The sequence below is a fragment of the Microtus oregoni genome, unplaced genomic scaffold, assembly GCF_018167655.1.
Source record: "Microtus oregoni isolate MIOR12 unplaced genomic scaffold, Mior012 000005F_ref0000423, whole genome shotgun sequence".
NCBI classification, from domain to species: domain Eukaryota; kingdom Metazoa; phylum Chordata; class Mammalia; order Rodentia; family Cricetidae; genus Microtus; species Microtus oregoni.
The window spans coordinates 14,048,975-14,065,806 of NW_024543064.1; the positions used below are offsets into that span (position 1 = coordinate 14,048,975).

The 16,832-nt window shown below is 48.1% G+C and overlaps 1 protein-coding gene across 2 annotated transcripts in view; it reads right to left on the reverse strand.

Annotated features, from left to right (window-relative positions):
* The window catches only part of Capzb (capping actin protein of muscle Z-line subunit beta), a 103,424-nt gene that overhangs the window by 47,077 nt on the left and 39,515 nt on the right, over nucleotides 1–16,832 (reverse strand). For both annotated transcript variants that reach the window (XM_041652513.1, XM_041652512.1), the window contains exon 2: nucleotides 11,062–11,151. In XM_041652513.1, the coding sequence (XP_041508447.1) occupies nucleotides 11,062–11,151 (90 nt within the window). The remainder of the gene's footprint in view (nucleotides 1–11,061; nucleotides 11,152–16,832) is intronic.

The window sequence follows — 16,832 nt, forward strand, 5'->3', positions numbered from 1 at the left end:
TTCCTGGGAGCAGCAGTGGGCTCAGACAGTGGCAGGAGGACAGGCTTTGGAATTCCTCAGCTGGAGCTGAGAGAGTCTGGGGAAAACCACACGACCTATCTCCTCCCTTCAGAAGACAACTTATGGGGTGCACATTAAACCCACAGTAGGGGCTCTAGAGCACTGCTCACATGGCACCCTTCTCCAGGGCAGTGAAGAGAGGATTCCAGAAGGCATTAGTACATGCCAAATGAGTCCCTATAACCCACCCAGATGGCCACTCCAAGCCAAGCACTATGCCAAGAGCTTTCTGACTAAGTCTAACTCACCAGGTGGTCTCATCTCCCCTGTGAGGAAACTGAGGCCACAGGAGGAGGGCGAGAGCTGAGCATCACTGGAGCTTTCACTAGTAAGGTGGCCAGACCTTTGAAGTTCACCTAGGTGTCTAAAAAGACACCCAATCCAGACCAGTACCCTAGAAACACCTGGCTCAGATTCTGCAGGAGCCTGATTGGTAAGTACGATAACAGGTGGCCTGGCAGGAAGGGGCATCAACTGGAGACATCTGTTTTGTTTTCAAGACATGTACCAAAGCAATCAGCTCTCTGCTTGGAGCTTTGGTGCAAACTTGGCGACTGGCACCTATGTATAACAACTTTGTGTGTGAGGTGAGGTTATTAGCAGGTGAGGGGCTCAAACAGCCTCAAGAGAAAGACACAGAACAAGGGGGGGGGGTGATAAACAGTCATTCATTCAGAGACTGTGAAAGACCTTTAGGGTTGGCCTTGGGGAAGGTGTATCAGGATTACAATGTTCTGGAAGAAGAAGACCCAGCAGATCCGAGGTGTGGGAGTGTAAAATGCAGAACAGGTCTGGAAGATTTGGTTCCCTGGCACTGCCAGTGGCTGGGGTGAAGGCTGAGATATGAAATGCCCAGAGAGGTGAGATCATCTGGCTTATCCTTGCTCAACCTAACTCGTTCCAACCACAATTTAATTTGGGTAGTCCACCCTGTCCCTACCCTAGGAGCAGTTCTAGATTCAGGGCACTCAGGAGGACAAAAGTGCCCACCTGCAGCTATGGAAAGCAGCGGGCAGACTAAGAACTTGGAGTTAGACTTCTCAACACAGTGGACACAGGCTCCAGGCTAGTTCCTCAGTGGACACAGGCTCCAGGCTGGCCCCTCAGTGGACACAGGCTCCAGGTTGGCCCCTCAGTGGACACAGGGTCCAGGCGGACCCCCTCAGATCCTCAAGGAGATCTGGAGCAGAGAGCTTTTCCCACTTGGCAGCTTTGCCTTTCCAGGTCAAACAGAGCAGGGCAGTCCATTCCCAGGACCACTGAAGGCGTCAGTGAAGGCAAAACCTCCCCCCAGTTCAGCTTAAATAAGCCGAGCCTCTGTCATCAAGAGCTGCCCTGCTGTACTGGGCTGGGCACACCTGGGAAAACACTACAGGGAGGGCAGCTTGGGCAAGAGTACAGCCTCGAGGTAGGCAGAATTCAGGTTCTGAAAAGCCAGTAATGCTAATACAGCATCAAATAACATTTATTAAGGACCTCCCTGCCTCACCTGTTGGTACTTTGGAAGTGTCTTCCTGAATCTTCCATTTACCCCATGAGATATGTTTTACTGGCCCCATCATTTTGTAATGGAAGAAACTCAGAGAGGCAAAGTATCTGCCTAAGATCTCAAAGCATTCCTCAATGATCAGGTCCCACGCAGCCCTGGGGACAGAGGGCTGGAGGTGGTGTCTGGCATGCTCTCTAAGTGTAGTTACCACAGTGGGAGGCAGGATGGCCCAGATCTGAGAGAAATCACTACCTTTTCTGCCAAAGAAAGAGGTTCCTGAAAGTAATGACCTTAATAGAGGGGCACCCATAGCAAAGCCCCTCTGCTTCCAGGCCTCATAACTGAGGTGAGAGAATGAGACCACCAGGACCTAACATGACAAAGACTGCAGCCCAGAGTTCTATTGGCCGAAAGCAAGCAGCAGCCACCCAAAGCTGCCAAAGAAGCTTCCTGACTTCCAATGAGGCAGCTCAGACTGCATCTTGCATGCGCCAGGCCTAGTAGCAGTCAGAATGGCCTACTGCAGGGCTCTGTTTTAAGGAAGAAGACAGTAGGAATCAGCACAGCGTGACCCCCCCCCCCTCCACAAATGCACATCGGGAAAGGACTCAAGGAGGCCTTGGCCCCCATTCTTCAGTTTTCCCATCTACACCTCACAATGTGATTTAAGATTAAACAAGGTCACGATGAAGATTACCCACGACAAGGCCCATAAAAGGAATTTACTGTTGCATGGCTTCCGACTAACATTACTTCTTCCTCAAGAACAGAGTCAAATTCTAAATGCGAGAACAATAAAAATAATTCCCACCTTAGTCCTGGGCCCTTTGAAAAGTCACAAATGTGCACTGGATAGTTGACTAACGGTGACAGACGGAGCGAACAAAATCCCCGCCTGGGCACTATTTTGGATGGCTGGCCACACTCAACTCTACTGTCACTGTTCGAGAGCTGTTCAGAAGATGTACCACGATGGCCTCTTGGTTTTTGTGTGTGCACATGTGGAGGCAGAGGGGCGTGTGCATGTGCATGTGCATGTGGAGGCAGAGGTTGATGTCTGGAGGTCAAGTCTTCCTCAGCCGCTTCCTCTCTTACTTTCTCACTCAGGCAGGGGCTCTCACTGAACCTACAGCCTACTGACTGCTAAACTAGCTGGCCAGCGAGCCAGGGACCTTTCTGTCACTGTTTCCCCAGCACTGGGAACCACAGGTGAATGCCACCACGAGCTGAGGATTTGTGCAGCAAACTGTCATTTGACTAACCAGGACATCTCTCTTATCTGGAGACGGGGTCTTTCTATGTAACTCTGGCTATACTGGAACTCACTCTGTTGACTAGGCTGGCCTCATGGAACTCATTCTGTTGACTAGACTGGCCTCAAACTCACAGAGATCCACTTGCGTCTGCCTCCCAAGTGCTGGGATAGAGTGTACCACTGTGTCTGGCCCCTTCATCTCCTTTTATTTTTGGGGTATTTTTTGTTATTTTTATATATATTTTTTGTTGCTATTTATTGAGCCCTACATTTTTCTCTGCTCTCCTTCCTGCCTCTCCCCTCCCCCCTTCAATCCTCCCCCAAGGTCTCCCCCCTATGCACCCAATTTACTCAGGAGATCTTGTCTTTTTCTACTTTCTACTTCTCATGTAGATTCTATCTATGTAAATCTCTCTTGGTGTCCTCATTGTTGTCTAAGTTCTATGGAATTGTGGTTTGTAGGCTGGCTTTCTTTGCTATATGTTTAAAAATCACCTATGAGTGAATACATGTGATAATTGTCTTTCTGTGTCAGGGTTACCTCATTCAAAATAATGTTTTCTAGCTCCACCCATTTTCCTGCAAAATTCAAGCTGCCATTATTTTTTTCTGCTGTGTAGTAATCCATTGTGTAAATGGATTTCCTTATTTTCCACATTTTCCTTATCCATTCTTGAGGGGCATTTAGGTTATTTCCAGGTTCTGGCTATGACAAACAAAGCTGCTATGAACATAGTTGAGCACATGTCCTTGTGGCACGATTGAGCATCCTTTGGATATATACCCAAAAGTGGTATTACTGGGTCTTGAGGAAGGTTGTTTCCTAATTTTCTGAGAAATCGCCACACTGATATCCAAAGGGGTTGTATCAGCTTGCATTCCCACCAGCAATGCAGAAGTGTTCCCTTTTCCCCACAACCTCTTCAGCATAAGTTGTCATCAGTGTTTTTGATCTTGGTCATTCTTACAGGTGTAAGATGGAATCTCAGTTGTTTTGATTTGCATTTCTCTGATGACTAAGGATGCTGAACATTTCCTTAAGTGTCTTTCAGCCATTTTATATTCCTCTGTTGAGAGTTCTCTGTTTAGGTCTGTACTCCATTTTTTTTTATTGGATTATGTGTTCTTTTGATGAACAATTTCTTGAGTTCTTTGTATATTTTGGAGATCAGACCTCTGTCTAATGTGGGGTTAGTGAAGATCTTTTCCCATTGTGTGGGCTGTTGTTTTGTCTTGTTGACTGTGTCCTTTGCTTTACAGAAGCTTTTCAGTCCCATTTATTACTTGTTTCTCTCAGTGTCTGTGCTGCTGGGGTTATATTTAGGAAGTGGTTCCCTGTGCCAATGTGTTCAAGTGTATATCCCACTTTCTCTTCTATAAGGTTCAGTGTGGCTGGCTTTATGTTGAGGTCTTGATCCATTTGGACTTGAGTTTTGTGCATGGTGATAAATATGGGTCTATTTTCATTCTTCTACATGTTGATATCCAGTTATGCCAGCACCACTTGTTAAATATGCTTTCTTTTTTTTTTTGATATTTTTTGTTTCTTTATCAAAGATCAGGTGTTCGAAGATGTGTGGATTGATATCCGGGTCTTCTATTCAGTTCCATTGGCCCTCCTTTCTATTCTTACGCCAATAGCAGGCTGTTTTCAGTACTGTAGCTCTGTAGTAGAGTTTGAAGTCAGGGATTGTGATGCCTCTAGAAGTTCTTTTATTGTACAGGATTGTTTTGGCTATCCTGGGTTTTTTGCTTTTCCTCATCTCCTTTTTAAATGGGAAGGAATGAAGGATTTCCCTTCTGGATGCACTAGGACTCATCAAACCGAAAATCAGTTCATGTTTACAGGAGAGCAAGCAGATGAGGGTCCCCAGAAAGCCCCTCTTTCTCAGAGCAAATCACACCATTTCTTCCTGACTTGGTGGCCACCCACTATACCCTAACACAAACAGAAGTGTCAGGGTCCTTGCATCACAACAGGCTGGAGTCAGGGCAACAGGCCATTATCTTGTAGTGAGTGGTGCTGGCAGGTGACAGAAGGCCACCTCAGACTCCAAGGCCAAGGGTCAGCTTGCCTGTTTGACTCAGAAACTGGCATAAAAAGGCTCCCCACCACCCTCCAAGCATGCGTTCATGAAAGTACTGTTAGAGACCTTTAGCTAGAATGCTTTCCCTTAGAATGAGGACTGCAAATGCAGGGCCACCCACAGGAAGCTCAGACATCAATACAATGGAACCTGATGGGGTTCCCATCCTTGCTATAGCCCCAGAACAGATTGTAGAGAAAACTTAGTTAACTCCAGGATGGACGGAAGGCAGAAGCTAAGTTCTCCCACCTGGGTATTGACATCCAGGGAATGTTCAGGGTCAAAAGAGACCTTCTGACTATTGTAAGGCAATGCCCCCCTCAAACAAGCCAACCACTAGGTTGGCACAGTAAAATCCCAGGAAGAACAAGACTTTGATGGAGAGAAAAAAATGTAGTTTTTCTATTAAGATGAGTTGCATGTGAGCATGATATGAACTAGAACACATTCTTTTAAAAAGATAAAATCCAAGTGTTCTCTTTGAAACAAGTGTTTTCGATCTGTGCCTCCCAAAGCAAACATGAATCTGTTCTCTGTACTGTCAATGATACTTGGGGAGAAAGAAGACTGAGCTGTAGTCAAATAGAAGCTATTTCAAAGGTAGTGGGCAATGGGGGGTAGGGCACACAGATGAGAAGCTGGCACAGTGTCATCTGGGAGACGGCACAGCTGTTACAGCCTTCACCTTCACAGGTAGGTACGCCTGCTGTGTACCTTGCTTGACAGACAGTGAAGGCTGACCACAACCAGGTGCTCCTCCCAGAATGCCCCCCCACAAACACACCTGTCAGCTCTACTGAGCAAGGCCTTGTTACCAGGACCTACAAGAACACCCAGCACCTGGCCAATGGGGAATAGTAACACTGAGAGAATATTATGCCTGGCAGTCTCAACACTCATCCCCATGAACAGGTGAAGAAGCAGAGTTCCGGGAAACCCATGCTCTGCAGTGATAAGTGTGTGGGTTCCTGTAGAAGGGAGAGCCAAGGAATAAGAGCTGCACTCTTTCCAGGGCACAGGCTGAACTCACTGCCAGTATCACTATCATTATTGACCCAAGGTGTAAACCTCCCACCTACCTGTGCTGAGACCCCATCACACAAGAGGATATATTTCATATTGCCTTTGAAATAAAGGAGGGAAAATATCTGTCTAGACCAGTGGTTCTCAACCTGGGGGTCGAATGGCCCTTTCACAGGGGTATGAAGGAGCAATGAAAATAATTGATGGCTGGGGGTCACCACAACATGAGGAAATGTGTTAAAGGGTCGCAGTATTAGGGAGGTTGAGACCCACTGGCTTAGACTGCCTAAAAGATGGTGACAAAGGCAAAGAGTGGAGAGCATGGTAAAGCAGCAGACCATGCCTGACCTTTAGAATTTCAAGGGCATGGTTGGCCTCTGGGGGTCCTTGGACCCAGCACAGCTCCATCACCCAGGGACAGAGTGAGCTCCATGCCCCATTCCTCACTGCTGATACTGGAAATGTAGTTTCCAGATTATTTAAGACTAAGTGCAAAGTAGCCATGCTTGGCATTTACCAGCTCATCTGCTGATCAACACACTGGTGAGCTTTAACTACAACATCAAGCATAATTCTGTCAATAGTGACAAAGGGGACCTGGCACACAGGATACTTGGGGCGGAAGGTTCTTAGCCTCCTTCACCACAGCCTCCCGCCCGCACACACAGATGTTCTCTGGCAGCCCAAAGGCATGATCATACCTGGCCATTCTGACCAGTCCTATCCCATCATGCCCCTGTAGATCTCATGCCACCTGGACAATTTCTGGGATCAGTTCCAAGTGCAGTTACTGCTGGGGCTGGAGCGGAATCCCCCGTCTCCCCTACCTGCACCATGGCCCTTTCTATTTCTGGAGGATAACCAGCCAACCTATTGCTGTAAGGAGGAATATATTGGAACAAACTTAGTCAGGTTGTCAACATGCTGGTGAAGTATCAGGACTCATGCTCTACCTGACCCTAGGCCTGACCAGGGTAGCCAGCAGCTCTCCCAACTCTGAAGTCTTCCCTCTGTTTGAGGGAGTCTGGGGACACCCAAGAAGGAAATCTCTGGGTTACTACAGGAAGAAAGAAACAAAACAAAATAAAAAACAACCCCCCCCCCAAAACAAAACCACAGTGACTGCTGTTTGCAAGGCTCGCCTCCGGGCCTAGAAAAACAGATCCGTGGCTATTTTTGGTGTGGTCCTCAAAAGGCAAAGGACGGATGGCCTAGTGGGTGCCAATCTGCAAAACCAAACTCCTTCCTCAGCTCAGTGCTCAAAATATACCCAGGAGAGAGGCCAGTGCGCAGAAAGAGGCCACAGGTCAAAGGAGAACCTTGCTGTCACATGATCCCTGGCCCACAGGGCTGCAGGTGTTGCTGAAACAGCTTAGCAACCAATTGCGGCCAGCGTCCCTCCAGCACAACGGAATCAGTATGTAATAAAACGATAGTCCGGCCATCTGCAAAGGATGGTCACTTCCCTGCGCCAGAATCCCAAGACAGCAAAGGCTGTGGTGCTGGGAAGAAGGAAGAGTGCCGACTCAGCAGGGCAAACTGGGCTCTCATGATTTGGCCGCCAAGCACATGGTACATTTTGACGCTACCCATAACTGGACCTTCTGTGGATGGGACAGAGTCCCTTGCAGCAGGCTGGCTCTGACATGTAAATAGGAGCACTGAGGGGGAACACAGGCAAACCCCAATGTCTCCATCAGTCTCAAGACTGGAGCTGTCCCCGCAGAACAGCTCCCTCTCTGCCTGGCTTGAGCAAGTGAGCCCCTCTAAAGTCTCCAGACTCCAGACAAGGGAAATGTAGCCGGAGGCAGCTTGAGTTCTCTGAATTAAAGCCATGGGGAGAAACTTCAAGTGCATGGGACTTCGGAACCACAACCAGGACACAGAACAAGCCCTGAAGAATGAGAGGACTCTGCAGATTTAGTTTAAGAGGAAAAAAAAAATGTCATCTCTAAGCACTACAGGAGAAACCCACAATGAGAAAAGAGATGTATTGAAAGTGACTTCTACAGTCAATCACAGGATCCAACAGAAGGGTAGACCAAGTGTTCCATACACATGTACTGCACACACGGGGACTCTGCAGCCAGGCCGTCACTCACATATGGCTTCTGTAGCGTGCTGGTGTGGCTTTAATGAGCCATGCTTCACTAGACCCTAAGCTATTGAGAAGTCACGCCTCATTTCTATCTTGTCATCCATCATGCTTCAATTAAAAAATTAATAAGCATTCCAAATCCCCAACCCACTCTCTGATAGGGGTGTGCTGTCCAGACTGGAGGTGGATGACCCCAAGGCTGGATTCGCACAAGCCAGCCATTTCAAGGCACCCCATGAAGCTATGGAAGCTATTCCTGAAAGACCTGGCTCTAAGAAGGGAATTCCTTCATGCCCCATATAATATTTTTAAAGTAGACAACTTAAAATATACCTAGGCATGGTAACTTGTGCCTCTGTTCCCAGCTGCAGGGGAGCTAATGCAGAAAGATGTCAAATTCAAGGTCAACCTAGGATAGTTAGTTAGACCTTGTCCCAAAAAACAAGCAATAACAAGAAAAATGAACATTCCTATGTCCTAACATTACTAGTGAATCAAGTTATTTAACATGTTCTCTACACACAGGTAAAGCTGACACACCATGAAGACACACCACAGTCAGCCTCTTGCAGGGTCAAAGGTGACCAAAGATTAAGTGCAGAGCAGCAGAGACCTGAGCTCCTGATGCCACTTGGCCACACCACCCTCCTAACAGCCTCATTTTCTCAAAAAGGTGGGTTGGGCATGCGATCTTCCAAAGGTTATTATAAAAAAATCAAACAGAAACAATGGAAATTTTGTGCTCGGACATAAGCATGCAATGGTATGCAAGGTTTCCATTACTGTGACCAAATTCCCACCACAACTTGAAGGGAGGTCATGTTTCTTCTGGCTTGTGGCTTGAGAGCTCTCTGTCCATGGGTGGTTGGCTCTGGTACTCCTGGGCCTGTGGGGAGGCTAAACATTGGAACATGAATAGTGGACTGTGGCTGCTCACCTTATGCTATCCATGAACAAAGGAAGAGGGGCCAGGATCTCAGCACTTCCTTCATGTCTTACCCATAGGACTAATTTCCTTCCACTAGGCCCCGCCTCCTGAAGGTTCCACTGTCTTCCAACAGGACTGTGAGAGGGGGCCAAGTTTTACATGCGTGTGAACCTTTAAGATCAAACCCTAAGTATTGGGCATAGTTAACTGTTAGTTAGCTCCTACCCCCATGGCTGGTATCTCCACCCCTACTCTTCCTTCTCTTATACAGTTCTTGTAGAAGACAGGGTGGGAAAGGGAAGTGCAGCCGGGTGCCATGACAGATGCAGTTTGTGGCACTCCACCCTGTGTCTCTGCAGCCTGCACAGGCGACCTGAGGCAGAACACCCTGACCCAGCATTTGGGGTGAAGCAGCTCACAGCCTCTCCTTCCCTCCTGGACCTGAGGGAAACTGGCAACTGCGCAAAGCAATCAAGCTACACACATCTCAGAGATGAGTGGTGAGGGTCCCAGGGGAAAGCAGCAGCTGTAATACAATGCTTCAGTCGCCATAAGAACAAAACAGCCCATTAGACACTAAGAATTGACAGAGAAATAGGTATTCGTCTTCCTGGGCTTCTGTGTTAGGGGGGTTTCAAAACTACAGTAATAACTAAGTTGGCCAACTGAGTTGAACTTCAGCTAAGCACACTTTCACAGAGTTTAAAGGACAATTCCCGAAGCTGAGCAGACTGGGGACCCGATCACACCTCCAACACTGCCCTGCCTTGTCCACACAGGGTCAGCCAGAGACTGCTAAAGAGAAAGGCCAGACTTCCCAGACTGCACTTGGCAGCACTGTCTCATAGGACGGACGGCTGAGGGCTAAATAATTTAAGGTCACACACAGAGGCAGGGAACACCCTGAAGGCAACATTTGAAGTGGTGGATGGGACAAGTCTCTGCGGACAATGTACTGCGGGCATGCATTTAATAGTTTCTGTGTGCATAAGCATACGTGTGTGTGTGTGTGTGTGTGTGTGTGCACACCCTGAGACTCTCCTTCACACACACCTTCTCTTCAAGTCTAGCACGAGGCACCTGGGGCTAGCTTCCTCACAGGGCCACCAACCTCCTGAAACCACTCCCGTCCCATGTCCCGAACAGTCCGCAATTCCTGCTCACAACTCCTTCCACCGCTCCCATGTCCCGAACAGTCTGCAATTCCTGCTCACAACTCCTTCCACCGCTCCCATGTCCCGAACAGTCCGCAATTCCTGCTCACAGCTCCTTCCACCGCTCCCTGCTGTCCACCTGCTCGCACTGGAGCTGCTGGCCCTATAAACAGAGATGGCCGCACTGGGGACCGGCCAGGCTGCTACGAGAGCTTCATCGGGGATTGATGGTGATTTTCTACTATTGCATTGTTTTCCTGGTGAAAGCCTTCCAGGTCCCAACAACAGAATAAAAGTAAATCACCAGAGCAGATGAATGGTCGAAAACCCCCACTTTAAATGATGCCTCATTGCTCCACATCCAGGGAGACATGGGACACAATGGGAAAAACAGACTTGGTTCCAGACCCCATTAAATCATCTATGTGAGCTGGAAGGCCTCCTGGGAGCTGATTTCAATTACTCTGTGGTACAGTGTTGAGTATTTTGTATTTCTAAGCACTACCTCAGTGTCCGCTCATCCAAGGCATCATTTGAAAACCAATTATTTTATATGTTTAAAAAAAGCCCTTTAAAAATGACTGAATACTTTAAAAATACACATTAAAACTTTTTGCTGTTAAGCTTTTTAGGCTAAAAAGGACAGTGCTGGTACAGGGCTGGCTGAGGAAGCTCACCTGCAGAGGTGTGGCCTACATGTAAGCTTCTAGAAATGGTAAACACAGTAACTGGGGGATGGGGTCATAATTCACTTTACAACCAATGCTTATCCTGGACTTTATCAATACGGATGGGCTCAGAGAAAAGACCACCATATGAAACTCATCTTCTCTCTGCTGGGCGCAGTGGTGGAGTCTGGCTTGGAAGAAAAGAGGTTTCCTGTGTTTTGAATTCCACACAAAGAGCAGCACAGAAGAAAGCAACTGCGCGGTGCCCTCGAGTGACACCATATGAAGAAGGTACGCACCAGGTCGATCAGGTCACTGAGGTTTTTCTCGATCTGCTGTGGAGGCAGGCGCCTCATTAGGTCCAAGGCACAGTCCAGCTGCTGATCGCTCTGTGGAGAAACAAAGAAAAGCATCTAAGTCACTCCCGCCAAAAAGGCATTTGTTCCTTCTGACACTGCTTCCTCAGGCTACTCTGAGACCCACAGAGCCTGCAGGCCTCTGCCAGGCCTGTGATGAATCTGCAGAGGAATGCCATGCAGACAGTCTGCCCCCTTTCTGTGTGTCACCCTGAAATGGGAGAGAGCAAGATGGAGAGTCCTCCAAGCCCCTCAGCACTCCTCTGCAGCAGAGCTGGCCGCTATAGGTGCTAACTCCCTCTGGGTCTACAGTGAGCAGGCTCTTGGAGAAAGGTAGGGTCATCTCTGCTCTGAGCCAAAGATGAATACCATCATGTGACACTGCCAGGCCAGGCACCCTGATAAACTCCACATCAGAAAGAAAGAAGAGAAGAACCAAGGCCAAGGTGTGCACTGGGATTACAAGCTCATCAGTCTGTCAGTCAGTCAGCAAGGCCTAGGAAGTTTTCCGAGCCCCTGCAACCAGTCTAAGGCTGAAGCACCAAACAGATGAGCTCTGTGGCAGGATGGCTGAGAGGGAAAGCACCTGTCACCAAGTGTGGCAACCAAGTTTAATCCCTGGGGCTGACACAGAGGAAGGGAAGGGCTGACTGCCCACAGGTTGTCCTAACTTCCACAAGTGTACCTTGGCACATGCACACGTGCACAAACACAAGAAAAATGAACTAATTTTAAAAAGGGCTCACTCTAGCCAATAAAATAAAATATAATAAACTGTGCTACCTGCCGCCTTGGGGTACTGGAGGGTGAAACCCACTCTCGCTCACTGAGCCCCTTTCCAAAGTTTCACACAGGTGCTGTTTAACAGTCACAAGGGCCACTGTGCATCACGCACTGCAGAAATAATAAAAGGACAGGGGGTGGGGGAGAGAGAGAGACTGAGTGGGGCAAGACCAGTAAAGAGCAAGGGAACTTGGGTGTACAGCGGGCTGCAGCACAGAGAACTAAGTTCCAGCACCTTGGAACTAAGAGCGGAAGGTGTGTTGAGAGAATGACGAGGACCGGGAAGGGTGGGGGAGATGAGTGGGAGGTGGGAGAATCTGAGGGCTGGCAGCCATGGAAGTCCCCAGAGCCAAGAAGAGATTTTGATTCCTATCTAATGCCTGCTCTGGTTCAGTTCATCTCAGGACTTCTGAAGGCCCTAACGAGCCAGTTGAAGAGTCTTATAAAACACACAGGAATCCTTACAACGCCACATTTGGCTGTAATGAGCCACAACCTTCGAGGACTGTTGCCATCTAGACTCTACTAACCACAGCAAGCAGGGGCCCACTTTGTATCCACCAGACACGGCACACTGCTAAATGGAGCCAATTTTATTTTCACATATACATACGTGGCAGATTGTTTAAAAAAAAAAAGTCTGTCCCTTGCTCAAGATGGTTACAAACTCTAAAGAAAGGAAAACAAGGTACTCCCAACCCCTGCTGCTGCTTTGTTTAACGAGGCATTCAGCAGTCATGAAGTTATTACTTGTGCCATCCACTTTTAGGCAAGGTATGTCGCCAAGGCTACAGGGACATGGATTTGGCTCACAGGCACAAGAAGCTACTGTAACATGTCAGGACACAGCAGAGGTGAGCTGATTAACTCCACTTCCCGAATCTGTTCCCCCATCACCTGGGAACCTTGGGCCAGGCAGTGGTGGTGCACGCCTTTACTCTCAGCACTCAGGAGGCAGAGGCCAGTCTGGTCTACAGAGTGAGTTCCAGGACAGGCTCCATAGCTACAGAGAAACCCTGTCTCGAAAAACCAACAACAAAAAAGCAAACTTGGAACCTTGGACCAGTTTCTTCACCTCCACCAGCCTCTATGTGTGCATGAGATGGGGACAGTCATGGTACGGTGACTTGGATAGTAATGCATATGGGATGTCAGCACACAGCAGCAGTATGTAATACCTGGAGCATCTTTTATAAATATCACTCATTCCTCACATATGTAAAACCTTGATCTAAGGGGCTGGAGAGACAGCCTAGAGGTTAAGAGCATGTGTTGTTCTTCCAAAGACCAAAGTTCGACTCCCAGCACTCACACCAGGTGGCTCACAACCACTTACAACTACAGCTCCGGGGGTACCCTCTACACTTCTATCTTCTGGGGGTTCTCTCGCTCTCTCACAAGATATCACTATTTTAATTATTTTATAATACCCCTCCCGTCTTACTGCTGCCGCCAACTAAACAATGTGTTCAATCCCATTTTGCCCGCAGAGAAATGAAACCCCAGGAGTGGGACATGTGCTCAGCTGGTAGAATGCTTGCCTAGCATGTGCATGGCCCTGGCTTCCATCCAGCATAAACTGAGCATGGTGGTACATGTCTGCAATTCTAGCACTTGGGAGGCAGACAGGAGGCTTACAAATTCCAAGTCGCCCACGCCTATATAGTAAACTCAAGACTAGACTGGAACAGGAGAGACCCTGACTCTAAATAAGGGGCTAGACATGTGCTGGAGAGATGGCTCAGTGGCTATGAGTCCATAATGCTCTTGCAAAGGACCTGAGCTCCGTTCCTCGCACCTCTATCAGGAGGCACATAAATGCCTATGACTCCAGTTCCACAGTATCAGACACTTCTGGCCTCTGTGCATGCACATCCAAACACATTCATTCTCGCACAGACTTAAACACAGCAATTTTAAAGAAAGGATAGAAACTCTAAATGATTCCATTAAAGCTAGCGTTTCTCACCCAGAGATGATTTCTGCAGGACCTGCCATGTCCGCACGTAAACCCACCTGTTCTAGGAGATGCTGAGAGACAGACACATAAGAACACTTTTGCCTGTCGCAAAGGATAGAGATGCTGCCAGCATTCAATGATGAGGGGTCAGGGATGCCACTGAACTCCTCACAATGCAAAGGACAGCCTCCCTAACAGTCAGTTTTTGTTTTTATGTTTTGTTTGCGGGGGGAAGGTTGGAGAAAGGGGAGCTTGCCCCTAATACCTGGTCATAGCAAAGACCCTCTTCAAAAAAACCTGGCATCCACTCAGGCCCTAAAAACTAGGGTTCTAGAAAACAGACATTAGCAATCTTCCTCAGAATTCAAAAGAAAATGCCTATATACTTAAGCTGAGCTAACTTGCAACTGAAACCCCTACACACTGGAAATTTGTGGGGGTTCTGAATAACAGAAACTTGACCTGTGAAGGTCAGAATGGGAGAGTGCCATTCTGACTCTGGGCACCCCCAGAATCCCAGCATGCCATTCCTCCTCACCCCAAGAGGCCTCTGCAGAAGGCCTCCCTTCCAGCCAGCCAGACTGCACCCGCTGGCAGGGCACCACTCCTGCCCCGCCAGCCAGGAGGACTCTGTACTCGTCCCCAGTCATCTTAATTGGAAATGTTTCACAACAAATTTCTGGGGCTAAGGATGTTTAACTCTCATTAGGTTAGGAAATGACTAAATGCTTCCCGTAAGTGAAGCAACATGGGAAAGCCTACTGACAGCCTGTAAAATGTTAAAATTAGAGTGGATGGAGCCACTCACCAGAGCTGTCCCAAATCTAAGGGGTCCAAAGGGAAAGAAAACAGCACCAAGAACATGAAGAAAACAGATTATGGTGAGGGAGTCCCCAGGGGACAACCCAGGAGATGCCCCCATTTTCATAAGGTCCAGAAAGGTCCATTCCTTTCATAAGGTGTGAGAGAACATATCTGTTATACATGGGTGCCTATGCACCCTAAACTAATGCAGCAGCCCAGGGAATGACGAATACAGGCTTTGTAAGTGAGGGAAAGTCACACAGCTACCAGAGATAGAGGATGACCTTGTCCAGGTCTTACAAGTCATGCTGTGACACTTCAAACTTTGCTCATCTGTGGAGTCAACAGACAGCTGTGGGAACCATGTGCATGCTGGCAATCGAACCTGGGTCCTCTGAAGAGTGACAAGTGCTCATAACCACAGCAGCACCTCCAGCCTCCTAAATAAAGTACTAGGAGGAAATACCCAGGAGCAAGTGAAGATGAGGTACAGCAGAGGAGAACATCTTTCTTGTGGCTAGGTTGTCTGTGATGCCTCCTAAACGGATCCCGCTCCTCCTTCCTCATTCTAAATGGAGATGCACAGCTGGGTCCCTCTCTCCTGCCGGTCTATAAAATCATCATTCTGGATTTACAATTCAACAACTACGCATTGAGTGCCAACCTTGGGCCAGGCCCTGAACTTGGCCTGATGCATGAGATTTAGTCCCAATTACAGAACTGTTCAAATAGCCACCGTGCTGTGGATGTTCAAGTGAAAGGGACATAGAAGACATGGGCATAGCAAAACGGAGCGATTTACCTGTTCCTGTGCCCATCTTCTCAGGCTGTCCTTCCTCAGTTACTTCCCTTTTTTGCAACCTGCAACCCCTTGACTAAAATGGCTTCTCCCAAATGCCCTCCTTCAGAAAGCAAGCCTTTCTGGGCTCTCCCTCCCAGAGCACTGGTGGTTATGGGATGGGATGAAAAGGAAGCAGCCAAAGAAAGGCCATTTCACCTCACCTTCCACCACTCTCTGCCCATTCAATTACTCACTCAATAATTATTTATTGTTTCCTAGGAAACAGGCTCTGTTTTTGATGCTCAGAAGTGAACACAAAGTCCCTGGTCTTTACAGAGCTTACAGTGCAGTTTAAAAAAAAAAAATCAGAATCAATTAGGAAAAAACCACCAGGGACAAGAGTTTGAGGGTACGGAAGGACAAGGGCGGTGGCTTCTAAAGGACATCAGCTGAGGCAGGGAAGGTTTGGCTTTTGCTGGCTTTCACATGACTTAAAAAAAAAGTCACAAAACTGTCTAACTTGCCTGGCAACAAGTAAAATAACGTCCATATGGACAAGAACTAATAATCAAATAAAATACCACAAGCTAAAGTATCCGCCGGAGAGCACAGATACCAGACTGTCATCCAGTCTTCTGAAGACAGTCAAACCTGCCCTGCTAAGCACACACAGACAATTTCCCCAGGAAATCATCAACAAAGAAAGAGTATCAGTTCCTATGCAGGGACACCAAGAGCAGGCATGTCCCAGCCTGTGATAAGCCCGAGCTGAACACAGAGTACACACACTATCCCCGCACTGATAAAGCTGGACAAAGCCCACTATTAAGTCCAGAGGACTCCTAGGGACATGAGGATGGGGTCTGTACCCCAGGCAGCTCCTGGGGGCCCTGCAGGGTCACAAAGGGAAGGGCTGATGAGACTCCTTCTGTCCTGAGAGCCAGTACAGCACAGGGAGGGGACGAGCTGCTGGGATCTGTGTGAGTGGTAACTGGGCCTTGTCATGAGTGACCTGGACTTGCTTACTCCCAAGTCACTCATAGCTTGCTTAGCCTGGGCCCTAGCTTCCAGCCTCATTTCTCCATTAGTGTTGCTTTCGAATCTGTCAGAGGGAAGCCTTGCATCTCTGTGCTATGTTCTCCGGATTCTTAACTCTAGAACCCACTGCTCTGTATAGGAGCTTCTGAAGAGTTCCACAGAGGAATAGTAACACACTGAGGAATATCACAAGAGACTAATTTTGCAAAATTGGCTCTAACTAGGCACTCTATGCCCCCACACAACGTGCCTGGCCAACCTTCCTCCACTGCACCCACTCGTGTCCACACCCCTTTCTTCTTGGAAGTGGGGTGTGTCTATGGCTGTTTTAGCAATCCTATAGCAAGA